Here is a 21,784-nt window from a genome sequence, read left to right on the forward strand (position 1 = left end):
GACCCTGTCTCGAGCCCTAGTGTTTAAATTATTATTGGAAGTAACCACTTATTTATGTGTGTCGTATGCTATATTTTTGCCATTTTAATTTCCTTTATAGCTTTTTTTTTTTTGGGGGGGCTGGGCATGGTGCACTTTGATCCTAACACATAATTCAATACTGACCAAGGCTACTGAGTGAGACCTGTTTAAAAAACAGAAAAGTAAAACAATTTCCCCAGTTTTTTATGCTACTGATTCATTCCAACACCTACTAAGAGTATGAACATTATGTGAACATATCAGATAGTTTTTAGACATCTGCTGGAATCCTTAGTGCCTCTGTTTCAGTTCTTGGCTGCCCTACATTGGATAGGTGTTGTGGGGGTTTTTATGGCGGAAACCCTTGATTCCATTTTCCCCTCCATTTTTTCTGGAGTTACTATGTAGCCCAGGCTGACAAGGACGTGCTTCCAGATTTAATATAGGATTACTAATGTTAAATGTTATAGGCTTGTATTTTAAGTAAAATCACCTTGAATATGTCTACCTTATCCCCATGTTATAAATGAGGAATTGAGATTTGAGCGTGTGTGTGTGTGTGTGTGTGTGTGTGTGTGTGTGTGTGTGTGTGTAGAATGGCAAGAATTTTACAATACTACTTGACCTAGCCCCAAACACATCCTGATCCATCCAGATGCCCACCCCCAGTGCTCATTGTTTCCTGCTTTTTTCATATCCCATGTGTCTTAGGGTTTCTATTCCTTCACAAACATCATGACCAAGAAGCAAGTTGGGGAGGAAAAGGGTTTATTTAGCTTACACTTCCACATTGCTGTTCATCACCAAAGGAAGTCAGGACTGGAACTCAAGCAGGTCAGGAAGCAGGAGCTGATGCAGAGGCCATGGAGGGATGTTTCTTACTGGCTTGCTTCCCCTGGTTTGCTCAGCTTGCTTTCTTATAGAATCCAAGACTACCAGCCCAGGGACGGCACCACCCACCATGGGCCCTCCTCCCTTGATCACTAATTGAGAAAAATGCCTTACAGCTGGGTCTCATGGAGGCATTTCCTTAACTGGGGCTCCTTTGTCTGTGATAACTCCAGCTTGTGTCAAGTTGGCACACAAAACCAGCCAGTGCACCATGGGATACAGGTTTATATGTTCTCAGAAGGGGTATCTAGTGAATGACACCATCAGCTAAGGCGCCATCTTAGCTGTCTCCTGGCTTCCCTCCCCAGAAGCAACCTTCCTGAAACTAGTTTTAGTTCAGTACAGAACTCTACATGTACAAATCCCCACTAAAGAGTATCTTAAGTTTGTAAGATTTAAAGCCATATTCTTTGATTTTCATCATTTTCTTTACCATGAGTCAAATGCTAATTCCCAGCAAAAATAGGCTGTCAACATCAGTAGATCTGAATTCCTAGATTAATTACTTTTCTTGGATCCCTTCAGTCAAAGAATGAAAGGTCACTGATTAAAGTTAAATTTTTATTAATAATTGTTGGAACAAATACATTAATAATTATATAGCTTTTACAATCTTGAACTTTCACACACACCAGCTAAAACCTCACAACGTCTCTGTGAGGTAGGCAGGGTAGATGTTATTTCCCTACTACTAGTGAGAACAAGGCTCAGAGGTAAAGTAAGGTCACATTGTTGGTAAATGAAACTTAATACTAGAACCTAGGCTTTCTGATATTCTGCCTCCCTGAGAACATTCAAGTCCTGACACCGTGTTGTATACTGCACATCTCTTATGATATTGATCAGATCAGCTTTCCCTAACCTTCCTAGATAATTCAAACTGGCACAAAATATGTCTCCCTTGTTACTGATCTATTTCACGTGTCAAACACCATCCTATGCTGATACTTAGTAAGTTTTGATGTTCCATGGCTATAAATTCTAAGTGTCATGAAGGTTTCAGAAAGTTTTTCCAATGTTGGCTATGTGCAATGTACAATCAAAATGGTACTTTTTATACTCTGACAAAAGCTTTGCTGTTGTTTCCAATGAGTCATGTAGGTATGTATAAAAACAAAGTAGGAGAAGGTGTATAGAAACATGGCTGGGGGGGTTGGGGATTTAGCTCAGTGGTAGGAGCGCTGGGTTCGGTCCCCAGCTCTGAAAAAAAAGAAAAAAAAATATGGCTGGGAAATTCTGTAGGGCACACCTAATTGGAGTCAGACGACACTAATCTGTTTTCCCTCCTGGCTTGACAGGAAAAGAGAGTCATTAAAATCTACCTCAGGCTTGGTCTTAGGTATGACACCCTTAGCAGCAAGCTAGAAAGGTGATCTGAATGAAATCAATGAATGCAGGTGGTAAAAACAAAGCTCTTAAGTGGTTTTGTCTGGGTCCAGTGTAAGTTACTTATCAAGGCAGGTTAAAAGTTATATCTTAAATTAAAAACATGAAAGACCGTGAAGCTAGCAATTTGGAATGCATGGTAACTGCATGTAACCAATGCAGAACTGCCTGTCATTGAGAAGAGCGTAACAGGAGTTAAAGGCAAGAGCTGACACCCAAATGCTCTGTTACCAAGTGAAGAAGAGTAAATGCCGACACTCAGGTTCAAGGGGACTGCAGAAAGCCAGGCATCTAGGGCATATTACAAATTCCAGTCACAGTCTATTAAATTTAAGTGCAATGGCAAATGACTTAAGGCGATGAGAGGTGGGAACAGAAAACAAATGGGATCCAGATAGGGAATTAGAAATGACCAAAGTCCAAATACATTCAAAATGGATTTAGCACACTTCTAAATCCACCGTTTCACAAAAAAATTTCCCAAACTGAGAGATTTGGTCAAAAAAGTGACAGTGTGAATAGTTCACGATCAAAAGAAAGTCCTGTTTTAATATAGAGGAGACCAGGAACTGAAATCCAAGTGCCGCTGTCAGTGACACATAGCAGAAACTGCTTCTAAAAATAGAGTTGCCATGGTAAGACCCGACATTAATGAAGCTGTCTAGAAGCAAGTGCTTGTATACCTGAAGCCTACTGAGAAAACATATTCATTGTAACAAAGCCTACCCGATGTAACTAATGTGAAAAATATTCCTACTACATTTCTAAGATAAAACTTATAAGATCTAAGCTGTTGAGTCCACCACATGGGCCCAAACACAGGAACATTTTAATGTATACAGAACAGACTTTATTTCTTACATAGTGTCATTGTCATCATCATCGTCGTCGTCATCATCATCATCATCATGTTTCCTCTTCAGTGGGTTTGAGTCGGTGGCTGTGCTCTGTGAGGAAACCATGTTGGTGGTAATGAGAATATTTTTGGACCCAATCATTGAAGGATTAATCAGAACATTTTGGACTGAAGTCGATGCAGGAGCTGTAAACAGAAGAGACCCCCCCACGCCCCAGATATGAGTTACCCATGATCCAAAAGTAGACAACAAAGCAGAATGTAATTTTAGACAAGTTTCAATAGCACAGCACATAACTACATCATAGAAGAGACTTGGGTAATTACTAACAGTGGAATTCAATCTGAAAGATTTTTATCTTAAATTTTCCAATAGTGATATTAACCAGGCATAAGGATGTTTGGGTGTATGTATACATAAATATTAAAACTCCCTAAACCTACTGCAAAATTAACAAAATTTTGTTTTATTTTTAATTGTCTAAATTTTTACTTAGCATTCAACACACTGTATTCACGTGCAAGGCCAGGAGGCATGCTTCTCCTATAGGGCATTTTCCAAACCAACTGCATTTATTGACTTGTGTGTGTGGGTACATGCTCAGGTGTGTATGTACCATGGAACACATATGGAGGTCAGAGGACAACTTTCAGGAGTCAGTTCTCTTTATACCTTGTGGGTCCTGGGGACTGAACTCACATCATAAAGCTTGGTGGCAAGTGCCCTTACCCCAAGAGCCATCTTGCTGCCCCAACTTTTATGTAAGGTGTCTCTTTATGGAGATATGTTTTAAAAGATGTGCAGTCTAAACATACACATTAGTAAACTGCTGTGTTATTTCCATTTATACTATTCCAACCCCAGCTGCCACCTATGACATGGATAAAGGCATATTTTCATCCACATTTCCATTGGGATCATACACATACATGCATGACTAAACTATTAGTTTTTTGAGTTTTACTCAAAGTGCTTTTCCCTGAAGACATCTTAGATTTGCAAACCTCCATTTCTTTAGTTTCTAGTATTTTATAATTTGATGAGAACCTCAATATATCACCCTCATCCTGAAATTTTAGGTATATGTAAACTTCATGCAATTGTACAGACCTTGCTTGAAGAACCCTGGTTCGCAGCTTTACCTGTCACTTTCCTGTTGTGACGCTAAAACAAAAAGTCTCCCTGCAGTGGTACAAACTGTTGCATAATTAAGAATTTTTCATGAATTCCGTGCCCCTCCTATATACCATGTTACCTGATTTGGCAGACGTGGACTGAGAAGTTGGAATCTGCACGGCAAATCTTTGGCTTGTCACGGACACTGGAGTTGCAACCTTGTTTGGGACAGATACTGCTTGTGGGGGTGCTATAGTTGAAATGAACAGATTGTACTAGTTAGATGACTGAGTACACATTCATATTCTATAGTCCATAGCTTATAGGAATCCACCTTCAAAGTCCAGGGCTCATGGGAGATGAGAAGGTATCATCAGAGATGAAGGCAGAGTAATTTAAGATTTTTACAATGGCTATTCTTCTTCGTAACCCTTCATTCTGGGGAGTGTTTTCCTCACTTTTCCTTAGTGTAAATATGTTTTGTGTGCCTAAAAAAAGTAATTGATGCTGCAGGGAACATGTTCCACTATGTTCATAGCAGCCTTATTTATAATAGCCAGAAGCTTGAAAGAACCCAGATGCCCTTCAACAGAGGAATGGATACGGAAAATGTGGTCCATCTACACAATGGAATATTACTCAGCTATCAAAAACAATGACTTTATGAAATTCATAGGTAAATGGAGGGAACTGGAAAATATCATCCTGAGTGAGGTAACTCAGTCACATAAGACCACACATGGTATGCACTCACTGATAAATGAATATTAGCCAAAAAGAAGCTTGGAATAACCACAATATAAATCACAGACCATATGAAACCCAAGAAGAGAGACCACACCAAAGTATGAATGCTACAGTCCTACTCAGAAGGGGGAAGAAAATAATCTCAGGAAGTAGATTGAGAGGGATCTGGGAGGAAGAGAGGAAGGGGAGGGAAAAGGGGGACCAGTTCAGATACTGGAGGAGATGCAGGAGAACTAGAAGGTCAGGGATTTGAAAGAAGCAGTGAGGGAGGGGGGACTGGGGGCAGCCACTAGAAAGTCCCAGATGCTAGGGACCCAAGAGGTTCCCAGGACCCAACAGGGAGGACATCAGCGGCAATATCCAACTAAGGGGAGATAGAACCTGTAGAGACCATATCCAGTGGATAGGCACGGCCTCCGGTTGAGGGATGGTGCCACCCATTCACTTCAAAAATATTAATCCAGGGGTTGGGGATTTAGCTCAGTGGTAGAGCGCTTGCCTAGGACGCCAAAGGCCCTGGGTTTGGTCCCCAGTCTCCGAAAAAAGAACCAAAAAAAATTATTAATCCAGAATTCCTCCTGTCAAAAGGAAATGCAGGGAGGGACAAGCATGGAGCAGAGACTGAAGGAAAGGCCATCTAGAGACCACCCCACCTAGTGATCCATCCTGTCTGCTGACACCAAACTCAGACACTTGCTGATGCCAAGAACTGCTTAGTGACAAAGGCCTGGGGTTGGGGATTTAGCTCAGGTAGAGCGCTTGCCTAGCAAGCTTTTAAGGCCCCTGTTGGTCCCAGCTCAAAAAAAAAAAAAAAAAAAAAAAAAAAAAAGAGTGACAAAGGCCTGGTATAACTGTCTCCTTGAGAGGTTCTGCCAGAGCCAGACCAATACAGATGCGGATGTACACAGCCAAACACTGGACTGAGCGTGGGGACCACAACAGAGAAGTTAGGGAAAGGACTGAAGGAGCTTGCAACCCCATAGGAAGAACTAAAATATCAACCAACCATGGCTCCAGCTGCATATGAGGCAGAGGATTGCCTTATCTGGCATCAATGGAAGGGGAGTCCCTTGGTCCTGCGGCAGTTCGAAGACCCAGCATAGGTCGCTAAAGCAGGAGTGGGTGGTCAAGTAGGTGAGTGCCCTCATCGAGGTGGGAGGAGTGGGGAAGGGCAAAGGGATAGGATATAGGGGTTTGTGGGAGGGGGATAACATTTGAAATGTAAAAAATAATAAAAAAAAAGAAAAAAGTAATTGATGTCACAGGGAAGGAGATGCTGGGGGTAAGCATGGGTGGTAGGTGAGCACCTCTCAGAGGCAAAGGAGGGGGGACATGTTTTAATTAATAAAAACAAAACAAAAAAACACGAAAAAGTAAGTTGGCTTAATTTTAAAGGTGGCATCATTAAAGTAGAAAGTTTGGATTAAAGCTTGGATTCTAGGTGGTTAAAGTCTAAGTGTTTCACAGATGGCTAAGTAATGTAAAAGAGCAACTGGTACTGAAATTGGCTTCCTTGCGTGTACGTGTAAGTGATCGCTGTGCTGTGTTGTTTAGAAGTGCAGCAGCACACTCCTGTCTAGTGCGGCTACTCTGGAGGCAGGGCAGGTGGAACACTTGAGTTTAGGATTTTAGAGGAGCCTGGGCAACAAAGATAACTTCCAAAATAAGCAAAAATGTGATATTCCCTTAATTACTGTGAATACCCAGGTAAGTAGTGTATGACTGAAAAGTTACACAGATTTTATATGTCAATTTCTGTTCACAGGAGGTCATGTGTAGATTATTGGAGCTACACACCTAACAGTTTAAAAATGCTGGCATGTAAATTTATATCCTGAGAATATGGAGAGATCATTCACACCTTAAAGGTCAAATGCTAGCTGGGCAGTATTCCTCAAGTGTAATCTGAACACTCAGAAGGCTGAAGGATAGCAAGTTTAAGGCTATCCTGGGTCACAGAGTAAGACCCAGTTTTAAAAAAATTAGTCTCGTACTAGAACTATAATGAGACTTATAAGACTCAAAGACAGGGTTGGGGATTTAGCTCAGTGGTAGAGCGCTTGCCTAGCAAGTGCAAGGCCCTGGGTTCGGTCCCCAGCTCCGGGAAAAAAAAAAAAAAAGAAGACTCAAAGACAGTAAGAGTTGTGAAGTTAATACAAGTAAAAAGGAGGATTTTTTAAATTAAAAACATGAAAAAAATCAGAAAACTTAAATTTTTTTTCTTTTGGGGGATAGGGGTTTGAGACAGGTTTTCTCTGTGTAGACCAGGCTGACCTTGAACTCAGAACAATCCTGCCTGCCTCTGCTTCTGGAGTACCACCACTGCCCAGCTCCTTATTTAAAAAAAAAAACACTACAAATAATTCACTAAAAAGACAGAAGGATCTTTGGAGAATTATTCGATTCTAAAACTTGGACATAGAAATATAAGAGGCTTGGAACATCATATGTCAGAAATATCCACAGTATGATCGAGAGTTATCAAATTGATTTCAGGACACAGCTTCAAGGGCTCTCACTGACAAATATAGGAGAATTAGTATGATTTTCTTTTTTGAGATGGGGTCTTTCTATGTTACCCAGGCTGGTCCTTGTCCTTTTTTAAAAGGTAAGTATTAAAGACTATAAGAATGTTGAACTTTTTGTATATTCCAAGCTTCTTTGAACCTGTACCCACTTTATTGAGACATTTGCTTAAATGTCTCAATGTAGGTAGTGGGCCTGGGTGTGTGTTTGGAGCCTGGACCATACCATAGAAGGTGGAAACAGCTAAGAGTAAAGGGTTTCTGGAATCACATTTACATGAACAAGGGCTGGCCTAATGTCATTTTGGATAGGTCAGTCTTTCTGTTTTTTTTTTTTTCCGAATTTGATTAAAACACATGTTCATTTTTTTTTTTTTAACTAGAGGATAGGCAAAATTGTCAGTGGTAAACATATTGGAGTTTATGACTCCCATTTTGACTTAGTTCAAAAGCAAATGCTGAGAGGCTGTTTTGACTGTTTAGAAAGGCTTCACTCACCTACAGTAGGAGTAGTAGGTCTGCTACTGACCGCACCAACACTTAATCTAGGAACTAGTCTTCCTTGGTTAGGTCCCTAGGGGATTTAAAAACAAGTTAGTTTTGTTTTCACCCTTTAAAAAACATAAGCTTGAGGGACCCGAAGGGGATAGGGTCTCTGGAAGACAGAGTCAACTAACCTGGACCCATGGAGGCTCCCAGAGACTGAACCACCAAAGTGCTAGCATGGGCTGGACCTAGGCCCCCTCCACACATGTAGCAGATGTGCAGTGTGGTCTTCATGTGAGTCCTAAACAACTGGAGCAGGGGCTATCCCTGAATCACTTGCCTGCCTGTGGATCCTGTTCCTCTAACTGTGCCGCTTGTCTGGCCTCAGTGGGAGAGGATGCGCCTAGTCCTGCAGTGACTGGATGTGCCATGGTGGGGTGATAGGCAGGGGTCTTCCTTTCTCAGGGAGAAGGGGAGGGGAGATGAGGGGGAGTAGGAGCTGTGTGTGTGGGGACTGGGAGGAGGGGGGCTTGGATATAAAGTGAATAAATTAATGAAAAAAAAAAAACCTCCATAAGCTAACTGAAACTCCTTTGTCTCTCGTTTTGACATAAGCAGTTCATGTAGCCTAGGGCAGCCTTGAACTCCTAATCCTACTGCCTCAGCATCCCCACTGTTGGAATTACAGGCAGGAGCTACTACACCTGCCCAGAAAATCTTACCTTTTTAACTAAAGACTTCAGCCTATAGTTTGGAGCTGTTAAGCAGTATCTATCAGGTGGCAATCTAGGTCCTGCATATGGTTTAATCAGCGGCAGAGGGGTTTGATTCTTCTGCCTTGCAATATCCAGTAAAAACTAAAAGAGAAAAATCCTCATTAGGACTACAATTTTGAAAGTGTAAGGAAGAATAACTGCAAATAAACGTTTGCTCACATCTCTTGGAGGAGGAGAGGTAAAGGACTGGTCAGCCCGACACTGGATGGCCAGTCTCACATCATCTGCATCCACAGTAGGTTTCTTAGCATGACTTGAATAAATTTTTGCATCGTCCAGAATTGTAGTCACATATCCTTTAAGAGCAAAATATTTTTTTTAGTGAATGAAGACATTTCAAGGCAGGATCTTAAGTATAAGCCCATACCAGCCTCACTGTATAGCCAAGGGATGCCTGGAGTGCCTGATCCTCTTGCCTTTCCTCAAGGGCTACATTACAGTGTGCATCACCAAGACTAACCCTCACCCTCACCCTACCTAAAGGCATCTTACTATTTATGACTCCTTGTTTTAAAAGGTTCCACTAATTTCTGGAACTTTTATGATTTTTGGCTTTAATAACTAATTGTCTCATTCACATACTTTATTTAAATGGACATGCTATATCTAAATACTGCTGCCCCTTAGCTTGTGCTCCTATTTACTGCTTTGCTCAGTTCTAGATTAGTAACAGCTGATTTTGTTTTAAAGTAAAGGATCTTTTCTAATTCATGAGGTCAGGTTTTGGGTGGGGTTATTTATTTATTTATTTATTTATTTATGTATTTATTTATAACTTACGGAAGGCAAATTCCAACATTTGATTTATAACCCTTGGCTCATAATCTGTGATTCCCATATCCTTCAGGATCTGTGCCATCACCTGTGGATTCAAATAAAAACAAAAAGCCAGACGCGCGATGTAAGTGAAAGAAATCAAGGCTGGGCTGAAGGCATATTTTAATAAGCAGCAAACTGCTCCTCCTTGTGCCTCTCTCCCAGTGCCTATCTGTCAGTGATCACACAAAATCAGACATAGGCTCTTGCCGAAAACTTTTAGCAAGGGTGGGAGCAAAGGCACAAGAATGGCCTTTAGTGGCTTCCCAGGCAGAGGAGGTAGGGGTGGGTCCAGCTGGCTGTCATTTTCGGATCTGTCAGTGAGGGAAGCTAGCATCAGAACCTATGTCGCAGTCAGGGCTCATAGTGAAGCGAGGAAGCTGCAGACTTGGGGGTAGGGGCGGCCCTGCGCCAGCGAGACAAAGCCCCGCGGCAGCCCTTTGGAGGGGCTCCCCAGAAGCACGGACAGCACCCGGGAGACAGGGGAACCCCATTGCCCTTTCCTGGCCACGTCGCCCAGCTGCAAACGGCACGCGAGCCCCCCTCCTCGCCCCCCGCCAGGCGCTCGGTCTGGCCTGTCTCGCAGGTTCCAATGTCACCCAGTGCGCCGGGCCCGGCTCCCCCTCGCGCTTACCAAGGCATCCCTCGGAGCGTTCTTGAGAGGCGCCATCTTGCTGGGCTCCATTTTCTCTACCGGCTCTTCAACCACAGAGATAGAGCTGCAGGCCGTTTCCACCTCGACCAGGCTCCACCCCTGTGGGGGATGGAAGGCGGTCCTAGCGTGCGGCTCCCCAGCCTGGGCTGCTTCCCAGCTGCCAGCCCCCACCTGTATGCGCTTGGCTACCCAGGGCCCACGCAGGCTCTGAGGTGGAGAGGTACAGAGAAGTCACCCTAGCAACGCTCAGAGACCTTGCATCACGCATCTCCAGCCCTGCTCCCTGATCATCCCTCACTCCCTTAAAGACCACTGGTCCTCTGAGTTTCCTGGAATTCCCTCAGAGGCCCTTCCTCCACTCTGTCTCTGGGTGAACATGGTTCTGGCAAACGCAACAGCCCGTTACATTTGAATATCACATTAACAACAAATGTGTATCACCACATTGACACAGGCCATACCACAAAAATATTTGCTGCTTAGCTGACATTCAAATTTAACTGGGCATTATGAAATCTTTTGCAAATCTGGCAACCCTACCCAATAGACCAGAGGTTTTCAATCTGTGGGTTGCGACTCCTTCGGGGTCGAACCATCCTTTCACAGGGGTCGCATATCATATATTTGAAAACAAAAATATTTACGTTGTTTACATTACAACTCATAACCGTAATAAAATTTTAGTTATGAAGTAGGAACGAAAATAATTTTATGGTTGCAGGTTACCACTGCATTAAAGGGTACAGCATTTTTCAAGGTTGAAAACTACTGCAATAGGCACTATCCTTCACACGTAGGGATTTGGTCAAGCCTACAGAAGCACCTGCTTCCCTCAGTCCTCAAGGTCTGAGGGGCTCTAACCTCTAAGGTGGAAACTGGGCTCTTTCTGGCCTCCCAGATTGCCCACTTCCATGTTTTCAGGATATGATAGGCATAGGGACCAGAAAAGAGAGGATCAGAGCAGTTAAACGCTCTTCTGGCAGGCCAAGTCTGATGACCTCTGACCTCTACAAATGCTGGTACCAAGGCATTCACGCCACGGCATCTACTTCCCCACCCTTAGGATTTTGAAGGCATCAGTTGTAACGGTCTCTGGTTTGAAATGAGTCAGAGAATCCCACTCCTACGTTTATCAACAGCTCTATTCTTTTCTGCCTTCAGAAAGGTTGCCATGACACCTAAGTCAAACACAACCAGGCCCAGTCATTAGTAACAAGTCCTATCAGGGTGACTTCACAAAATTACATTACATCTCTTTGGTGTTTAGTTCAAGAGCTATGATGGTAACATCTTAACGCTGACGGCTTACTAAGATTATAGAATTAGGCCGCTCAAACAAGGCGCGTTCAGTTCCTCAGGACTGAAGGGGGGTCTCTTAGTTATAACAAGTACTGTTTTACTTAAAATTCTCCGATAGTATCCCTCACATAGTAATTTAACATTTCGGGGCTTAGCGAACCCTTCAGTTTGGGTAGGGCAGTTTACCTCATCCGACGCCTCGACAATCTGCGATGCCTCAACAATCTCCGACCCCTCGACAATCTGGGACGCCGCGACCACCTCCGACGCCTCAGCGATCTCCGACGCCTCAACAACCTGCAACACCTCAGCAATCTCCGAAGCCTCAAGGACCTGCGACACCTCAAGGATCTCCGACGCCTCCACGACCTGCGACACCTCAAGGATCTCCGACGCCTCCCCGACCTGCGACACCTCAAAGACCTCCGACGCCTCCCCGACCTGCGACGCCTCCACGATCTCCGACGCCTCAGCAATCTCCGACACCTCAAGGACCTGTGACGCCTCAGCAACCTCGAAGGCCTCAGCAACCTCGGACGCCTCAACAACCTGCGACACCTCAGCAACCTCGGACGCCTCGGCAATCTTTGATGCCTGAGCAATCTCCCACGCCTCAACGACCTCGGGCGCCTCAACGATCTCTGACTCCTCAGCATTCTCCGACGCCTCAGCAACCTCTGACGCCTCAACAACCTCCGACGCCTCAACGATCTCGTCAGAAGCAGCTGACTCCTGTTCAGCCATCTTGAACTTGATGCTCTTGCCCGGGACACACACTAACGGTTCCTGAGCCGCCCCCTTGCCCCGCGCCCTGCCCTCCACGCGCCCCCCAGCCCCCCTGCCCCGCCCCAGCACCCTGAGCCTTAGCAATGGGGACCTTCGTTGTTCCATAGCGTCTTTCCCCTACTCTTAAATCAGCTGACCAATGTTCAAAACTGTTAACAAACTAGCAGAAACGAATAAATGAGTAGTTTGTACATAATGTATAACAATTTAAAAAGAAAAAGCACTGTTTGACTCCCACGGTTTTGACTTAAACATTGTCTACATAAAATGTAGGGAGTATCTTGTTTCTTTCGTCTTTTCCCAGTGTAATTTATTTTTCTTTGCCATATCCAAATTTCCAGAATTACTAATCTTCTGCCTTGGGGCCATCTGTTAAGTAAAATAACAGTTATTTGCCCACATGCACTGTAGCACTTCATATGACACCTGAAATAGTTACTGACTCATGAATGAATCCGGATAGAGCTGGAAAGCACTAGACAAAGGGATGGCTCAATATGGGACAGCGCAAGAATTTAGTATATTACTGAGAACAGCTTGTGATTTATGATTCATGAGTTGTCAATCTCTGGAATTTTTTATTTAATAAGTTTGGACCGTGGTTGACAACAGGCAATTGAAATTGCAGAAAGAAAAAAAAAACAGATTTAGAGAGATTACTGTAAAGGAATGAGAGTCCTGTTTCACCCTGATGCCTTTCCTGGTAACTCTGAGTGAGTGTGTCTCCGTGTCTGTGTGTGTGTTTGTAAGTGCTCTGAAGCTATTTTATTTTCAAATACAGCTCTCCCTTTTTTTCTTTCTTGAATGAGAGTTGTCTCACAACCTACGCATAATGTCTGTGCTGGTTAGGTGTTTTTTGTTTTTTTTTTGTTTTTTTTTTTTGACAGCTTGATGCAAGTCAAGGTCATCTGAAAGAAGGAACCTCAACATACAAAATGCCTCTGTAAGACTGGCGTTAGGCAAGGCTTTGGAGTATTTTCTTGATTGATGATTGGTATGTGAGGGCCCAGGCCTCTGTGGGTGGTCCACTGCTGGGCAGATGGTCCTTAGTTGTATACAAAGCAGGCTGGGCAAGCAATGGGAAACAAGGCAGCAAGCAGCAGTCCTCTGTTGACTCTACTTCAGCCCCTGACCTGACTTCCCCGAATGATGGAATACAGCTGTAAGATGAAAAAATCCTTTCTAGACTAAGTTAACTTTGGTCATGGTGTTTCATCATATCTTCAAATATCAAGCTCTGTTGGAGAAACAGCATAGATAGAAATCTCCGTTTGAATTTTTTCTAGTCTCATCCCCAGTGTATTTCCAAATTAAATGCATTTCTTTCTTTCCCACCTTGATAAAAGTTTGAATTTATGGCAGTCCAACATTTTATATCTTTTCTATGGCCAATTGTTATGAGAATCACTTTGCAGGCACATGTCTTTAGTAAGTTAAGGTACATTTCAGGTACCTCCATTCATTTTAAGAAAACTGGAAAGTACTTAGAAACTTCCATTATGAAATCTTTAATATCCTAGACAAGAAAATCACATCCTCATTCATCACAATTATAGATTTGCATATAGTACACCTAGTTGGTTAATGTCTTGTGATTTTCTTTGCTAGTAGTTTATGAACTGAGTGGAATGAATATATTATAATATATATTTGCATGTTATTTGACTATGAACACAACTAAGAAAACTGCACTTTATATTTGGACAAAATAGCAGCATTTTCTTATATATTTTCTACAATTTTATTAATATCTTTATGAATCCATTTAGTGGGCATGAAACTGTGTTCAAGTATACATTTCTAAAAATGAGAAGGAACATTTGTAGAAAGTATGATTGGTAGTAAGATCTGACTCACTTGACTCTATTTTTGAATGTCTAAACTATTTCAACAACTGTTCTTTTCTTTATTTCTTGACTTTCTTTTATAGTGTGAGGTTATATAGCTCAAGTCCGGCTTTGAACTCATCATATAGCGCAAGCAGGCATTAAACTTGTGGTTTTTATGTCTCAGCTGCCCAAGTGCTGCATTACAACAGACATTGACTGTCACATCTGTGTGCAGTTGTTTCAACTCCATATTGGAGTCTTGCTGGGAGTCGAGCAAACTGGATTTGATCGGTACATGTCTTTCTACTTCCCTTTCTACCATGCCCAATTTTATATTCTTTTCTGTATACTATGAAGTATGCTTTTTTTTTGTTGTCCTTCCTAATCTAGTATGTGTCCTGGAAGATCAGAAGGACCCAACCACCATCATGAGTATTTGGCTAGAAGTTAAGCACTATTAGGTAAAATTTATTGAATAATTATGCTATTTTCAGATTTGTATTGGTTGACAGGATCCCTTAGTGTTTTTTATCTTTTTAAAGGATTGATTTATTATTTATGTGTACCTGCATGATTGTATGTATCATCTGAGTATAGGAGCTTGTGAAGGCCAGAGAACATTGGACCTCCTAGAATGGGAGTTACAGGTGGTTGTGAACCATTTGATATGGGTGCTGCATACAACCTATAAGCACTAAGTGCTCTCAATGGCAGAGCCATCACTTAAGACCTGTTTTCTTTTCTTCTTAAGTGACCAAAGCCCTCAGACACCAGCAGTTGGCCAATCCAATTGGCCAGCTATCTGATTTTTCCTTTCTGATGCCCTGCCTTACAGGCAACTTTCATGGAGTGGACTTGATTGAAGGCAAAATGGAGGCCAGATTGGAATTAAAACTGTCCATGTTTTTCAAGTCTTCTAGAAGTGCATGTCCATTAGCATGGTGACAAGCACATCTACAGCTTGGACATTTTCTCAGAGGCTGGGCAAACTATCAATCCAACACTTTTTTCTTAGGTAATTGTTTCAACTGTCATCCTAACAGCTCTGACTGCTTTCCTCACAACTGCCTGGAAAATATGATCCAGTTCAGACACCTGCTCTAATTACAGATGACCCAAGGGCAATCCCTTCCAGCAATTTAGACCACTATATTGGTCATGGCCACTTCACTTGGGTTTGCTTCAGGAAAATTTGCTTTAATCCTGGCCACATCAGACATCCAGAAACAGCTCCAGGAGACTTCCATTGAGCCATGACAGATTCAGGTGAGGCTTATATGTATGGGAAAAAGCAGTGACAGTCACTACAGAAAAGCCGATCATCTGTGTTATAATGACAGTAAAGACAGTGCTGTTTTACCCTTTATTTATTTGGCTGTTGTTTAAAACTCAGCCATCTCCATCCAATATCTAGGATTTCTTTCTTTTTTTTTTTTTTTTTTTTTTTTTTCCGGAGCTGGGGACCAACTCAGGCCTTGCGCTTCCTAGGCAAGCGCCTACCACTGAGCTAAATCCCCAACCCCAAGATATCTAGGATTTCTTATGTCAAAAAGATTTGGGATCAATCCAGTAGATCAAGTTTTCTTCAGAATGCCTCCCTGAAGCTCTTTTCTTTTCTTTTTCTTTTTCTTTTTCTTTTTTTATTACTTATTATCACTTTTATTTATAACAAATTATTCCCGATTTCTTCTGGCTCAAAAGTTCTTTGAGACAATTCCATCAGCCTTAGCCAATCGGAGAATAGAATCATCTGACTCGCCCATCCTGCAAATGGCCCCGCAGATGCCGTAGGTTTTAAACTGACCATTAAATCGGCCTGTACTCCTGTCAACCTCGGCCACATTCATCTGGATGGACGCGTGGTCCTTGGCAGCAATGATGCGGTTGCTCGCGGAGCATTTCCGCAGCACGCAGCACGTACAGGTCCACAAACTTGCCGGCGTCGTTCTGCATACCGAGGCCGTCCCTGCTCACGGGTCTACGGAGAACACAGAAAGGAAGTGGCTCGTTCCTCCACAGCACTAATGGGCAGGAGGGGCGGTTCGTCAGGACCCTGAAGCTCTTTTCAATGAGCCAAAAATACAGGTCATTTGGGAGAACTTCAAGGAGCAAAGGACGATTCTCTCTTCATATAAACTTTGTGAATTGCAGTTTCCTCATTGAGAATAATATAACTAAAATGGGACCTTTTGTTTCCCTCTGCAGCTAGCAGAAGTCATACATGGTATTGTTTTGCTCTGGAAGCCTGAACAAGCTAGTTTAAATCCATAATCTATAATAAAAACAAGAATAGTAAATAACAATCGTGTAATTCAGTAACTAAAATTGTTACAATAGATAGTCACATAGCTCTTAATTTCCCTTGGATAGTCAAATGAAAATTTGTACTATGGCAAATACTTTACATCATATTTAGACAAACACTATATGACAAGCAGAGTAGTTGGAGACTATGAAGAAAGAAAAAAACAAATTGACGTTCTAAGAGAGACCCATTTGGATCTGGGGGCATACTTTAGTAAGCCATGTTTCATAAGTTCTTGACTTTGAGATCTGTAACAAGAACAACTAAGCATTTCATTTCTGATCATAGCCTGTATTACAGTTCAGTGCTGGACCCTAGCCAGTAGAACCCAGCAAGTAGCCCCATGTGCTGGCTACTCTCATGCCAACTTGAGAGCAGCTAGAGTTATCTGAAAGGAGGGGACCTCAACTGAGAAAACACCTACATAAGATCCACTTGTAAGGCATTTTCTTTTTTTTCTGGAGCTGGGGACCGAACCCAGGGCCTTGCGCTTGCTAGGCAAGCGCTCTACCACTGAGCTAAATCCCCAACCCCTCTTTTTCTTTTTTCTTTTCTTTTCTTGGATTTTTCTTTGTTTACATTTTAAATGTTATCCCCTTTTCTGGTTTCCATTCTGGGAATCCCCTCTCCCATCCCCCCTCTCCCTGCTTCTCTGAGGGTGCTCCCCCACGCACCCACCCCCACTCCCTCCCACTTCCCTGCCCTGGCATTCCCCTACACTGGAGCATCGAGCCTTCACAGGACCAAGGGCCTCTCCTCCCATTAATGCCAGATTCACATGAATGTTGTTCCCTCCCTAGGAAGGAAGAGAGGGAGGGAGGGAGGGAGGGAGAGGAGGAAGAGAGGAAGGGAGGGAGGGAGGGAGGAAGAGAGGAAGGGAGGGAGGGAGAGGAAGGGAGGGAGGGAACCCAGAATAAAATCCAGGTCAGGGGCTGGAGAGAAGCTCAGTACTTGAGAGCAGTTTAGTGGCTCACAACTATCTGTAACTTCAATTCCAGGGATCCAAAATCTTTTCTATCTCCATTGGTACCATGAACACATCTGGTGCACATACATGCAGGCAAAACATCTGTATACATAAAATAAAAATTTAAAAACGGAAAAATCAGCCAGGCAGTGGTGTTGCATGCTTTTAATTCTAGCACTTGGGAGACAGAAGCAGGCAGATCTCTGTGAGTTCAAGACCAGCCTGGTCTATAAAATGAGTTTGAGGACAGCCAGGGCTACAGAGAAATCTGTCTCAAAAAATCCACGAAAAACAAAAACAAAACAAAAAACAAAGGTCATTAGGACTGACAAATAGTAAATGCCTCCTTTGGAGTAGCTCCCATGCTACCCATTACAACTTAACTCTTGAAAGCCCTTCTTTCATGAATATGAGATTTATCATGAATCTCAATTGTAAAGTTGCTTCTCCTTCTGACAGCACTTTGAGATGTTCCCACACGTTACCTGTGTTGCATGCCCCCCCTGTCTCACCCACAAAAAACTTGATGTATGGATTTTTTGCTTGCATGCATGTCCGTGCACCACATGTATACAGTGCAATGGGGCCTAGAAGACAGCATTGAATCGCCCAAGGACTGGAGGTGCAGATGGTTTTGAGCCATCGTGTGGGTTCTAGAAATCAAACTCAGGTCCTCCTAGAAGAGTAGTCAGTGCTCTGAAACACAGAGCCATCTCTCCAGCTGTTTGCTGTTTGCTCTCTCTTGCTACAAGAAGCAAATACATTTTTTCTCATTATTGTCATGTTCTTGATGTACACTGACTCAAAGGAAATTGGCATTGTTATCTGCATATTCTGTTTAGTGAAGTAGTTCATCGTTTTAACTCATTGCTGAGGTTTTTTTTTTTAAACAGAGTTTTAAGACCTCTTATATTTTGAATACAAATTTCTATCACATTTACAAATATTACCTAGTCTGTGTTCTCAGTTTTTTTTTTTTTTTTTTTTTTCCCGAGCTGGGGACCAAACCCAGGGCCTTGCGCGCTAAACAAGCGCCTACCACTGAGCTAAATCCCAACCCCTGTGTTCTCAGTTTTACTGTGTGCGCATTTGTGTGTGTTTGTGTGTTTATGAGTGTATGAAGTAGAAACTTAAAGGTCCTTTGGAAAGTTGATTAGATGGTGTTTGGCTGGGACAAACACGTGAAGGAACATTTAGCTGAAGTGGATACAGGTGAAGGGCTAAGGCAGACTCGTGAAGGAACGTTTAGCTGAAGGAGACACAGGAGAGAGGACATTCTCCTAAAGCAAGCGTATGAAAGGACACATGATGAAGGATTGCTAACAACACGCATGTATTGGTCCACCTTCCATTTCATACTAGCTACATAGAAAAATGCACCAAAAAAAAAAAACTTGCTGGAGTGCCGCGTTTCTGCCACTTCTGGACTCAGGCTCATTGGCAGTGATGTCAGCTGAGACATGCACGTGCTGAGGCAAGGCACGTGGAGGACACGTGATGTTTGGAGAGTATAAAAGGGACTCCATGGAGCGACGATGGAGACAGTTTGGCTTGCTAGGACAGTTAGCTGTTCAATGCTTTTAAGTCTTCACTTATCTTCGCTTCCCTGAGAGAAACTCAGTGGAGAACTTCTCCTACTGTGCCCCCCCTCCACCCCCTTCCTGCCGACTGGCTGTCTCTGCTAGGTAGTGCCACCGCTGCTGATTTGTGTTTGCTCTCCCGACTCTACTGAGCTAGACTGCTGGTGTATCCATGAAGTGTTTGCAAGCTGCCACTGCCTGCTAACCTGTGAACTTAACTGTCAATTTCCAGACAACACAGATGGGAAGTGCTCCAAAGAACCTTTCTAAACAGGTCCACTTCCCCCATATCCTTTCTTTTTCACTACCTCTGGTGGGTGGTGGGCTACAAGGGAGGTTAAAGCACTTAAGAACCATCATGAAAAGTAGACGTCGAAAAAATTAAAATTGCAACTGTGCATATGTGTGTGTGTGTGTGTGAGAGAGAGAGAGAGAGAGAGAGAGAGAGAGAGAGAGAGTGTGTGTGTGTGTGTGTGTGTGTGAATGAGCACGCATGTGGAGGCAAAAGGACAACCTTGGATATCATTCTTAACATGCTGCCAACTTATTTTTGATGCAGAATTTCTCATTAGCACTGAACTCATAAAGTATGTTAGAATGGGTATCTGCATGTTTCTGTCTCTCCAACATTGGGACAAATATTTAGACTACACCTGACAGTTTTTACATGAGTTTTGAGGATTTCACTAGTAGTTCCTTGTGCTTACAAGGTAAGTACTTTACCAATGTAGCTGTGGTCCCAGCACCTAAGGCTCAGAAAATAACTTAGAATCTAATTTGCCATTTTAAAATATGTTATGCATTTTAGTGGCATATACAAAGTGGATGTATCTGGCTGAAGGTCTGTAAGCTCTTTCAACACTTCCTTTAAAAGTGCTATAGTTTTAGCCTTCACGTTTAAAGCTATATTCTTGGGGTTGGGGATTTAGCTCAGTGGTAGAGCGCTTGCCTAGCAAGCGCAAGGCCTGGGTTCGGTCCCCAGCTCCGAAAAAAAGAAAAGAAAAAAAAAAAAAGTTAAAGCTATATTCTTTTTAGTGTATTGTGTGTAGTAATAATCTAAAACTCATCTGTTGCATGTGGAAATTTAATTGTCCCAGTGCCATTTGTTGACAAAAAGTAATTTCTTCCTTGGATTGTTTGCTAGTCTCTATTGAAAATTAATTGAGCAAAATTTGAGAGTGTTTAGTTTCTACTTTCTATCAAACATCCATATAGCTATTCCTATGTTATTATCACACTGTCCTGATTATTGTAGGATTCTTATCATGTTTTTGAGATCTCACCGTGGAGCTCTGGTGGGCCTTTAACTCATGGAAATCCACTTGCTACCCAAGTGCTGTAATTAAAGGCTTCTACCACCATGACTGGTTGTAATCACTTTTGAAATTGAGAAAATGTGAAATCTTCAACTTTATTATTTTTTATATTATTTTCTCTATTCTTGACCTTTGTGACTTTATTACTTTCCTGGTTGAATTATATTCAAAATTAGAATGATGGTATGGGGGGGGTGTAACTAAATGCTTTGTGATTGGATATGAGCTCTTGCCCATAGGAGCAATTTCCTGCTTGGTATCTCAGACCTTGTCAGAAGCTCATGACTAGGCAGATCACAAGCTTTATGAGAAACTAATGTTGCTATTCAATGGTCATGCTATCAAACTGATTTTAGTGTTCGGCTTTTTTTTTTTTTTCCCAGAGCTGAGGACCAACCCAGGGCCTTGAGCTTGCTAGAAAGCGCTCTACCACTGAGCTAAATCCCCAACCCCTCAAACTGCTTTTTATATCCTTAGGTCTATACTCCTCAATTTGTGTTGCTCTTAAATTTGGTCAGAGATGCTTCTTTTTGCAACAGAGGCTCCTAAGGGACACAGTTCCATGGACAGACAACTGAGGATGAATGTCCAGTAATCTGCTGTGGATGAATCATCTCTATAAACCTTTCCTGATGCAGGTCTCTTAGAAGAATGGATGGAAAGAATGTAAGAACTAGGAAATATCAGAGTCATGAAAAGGTGACCTCTGGGTGTGTCATGGCTACTGTATACAAATACAATAGCTCACACCATCTGTGCCTATCTGTACAACATTAAGTCAGTTAAAACTTCCATACTGGATTTCCTCTTTTTGGTGCAACAATTGATAGTTGTTGGCTGTTAATTCTCTTTTGGGTTATATGGCTGCTGGTAGGTTGCCCATCTGCCAGCAGCTGGCCCCACACCCATGCATACATGAAGCACACATTGGACTCAAGAAGTTCTTAGTAACAAAAGAGGAATGACGGTATTAGAGATGTGGGTAGTAGCCCTATGGGGAATTGGAGAGAGGTATTGATGGATGAATATGACCAAATATGTTGGTTAAGGTTCAACTTAAATGTTTTAGTTTTGTCTTGTGGCTCAGAATGTGGTCTCCCTTAGTCAGTGCTCCATGTGAGCTCATGAGGAATACGTTCATGTATGCTATGATACTTTTTTCTTTTCTTTTATTAGATATTTTTATTTTACATTTTAAATGTTATCCCTTTTCCTGTTTGCCTCCCTCTCCCACTCCTCCTCTCCCCACTTCTATTAGGGTGCTCCCCCTTCCACCAAACCACTCCCATCTCATCATGCTAGCATTCCCCTATGCTGAGGCATTGAGCCTTCACAGGACCAAGGGCCTCCCCTCTCATTGATGCCACACAGTCCTTCCTCTGCTACATATGCACCTGGAGCCATGGGTCCCTCTATATGTATTCTT

The 21,784-nt window shown here is 42.6% G+C and overlaps 1 protein-coding gene and 1 pseudogene across 2 annotated transcripts; both read right to left on the reverse strand.

Moving 5' to 3' along the window:
• Window positions 1-1,459: 1,459 nt before the first annotated feature.
• Taf9b (TATA-box binding protein associated factor 9b) lies at window positions 1,460-10,401 on the reverse strand. Its single transcript, XM_032890073.1, has 7 exons — window positions 10,256-10,401; window positions 9,586-9,667; window positions 8,965-9,101; window positions 8,752-8,886; window positions 8,042-8,117; window positions 4,411-4,521; window positions 1,460-3,340 (listed from the first exon to the last, which is right to left on the reverse strand). The coding sequence occupies exons 1-7, from the start codon at window positions 10,304-10,306 to the stop codon at window positions 3,156-3,158; spliced, it is 777 nt and encodes a 258-aa protein (XP_032745964.1). The 5' UTR covers window positions 10,307-10,401; the 3' UTR covers window positions 1,460-3,155.
• Window positions 10,402-15,833: 5,432 nt separating this feature from the next.
• LOC116888592 lies at window positions 15,834-16,235 on the reverse strand (annotated as a pseudogene). Its single transcript, XR_004386326.1, has one exon. The product of XR_004386326.1 is annotated as a 40S ribosomal protein S21-like (transcript).
• Between the last annotated feature and the right edge of the window lie 5,549 nt (window positions 16,236-21,784).

Source organism: Rattus rattus, chromosome X, assembly GCF_011064425.1.
Source record: "Rattus rattus isolate New Zealand chromosome X, Rrattus_CSIRO_v1, whole genome shotgun sequence".
NCBI classification, from domain to species: domain Eukaryota; kingdom Metazoa; phylum Chordata; class Mammalia; order Rodentia; family Muridae; genus Rattus; species Rattus rattus.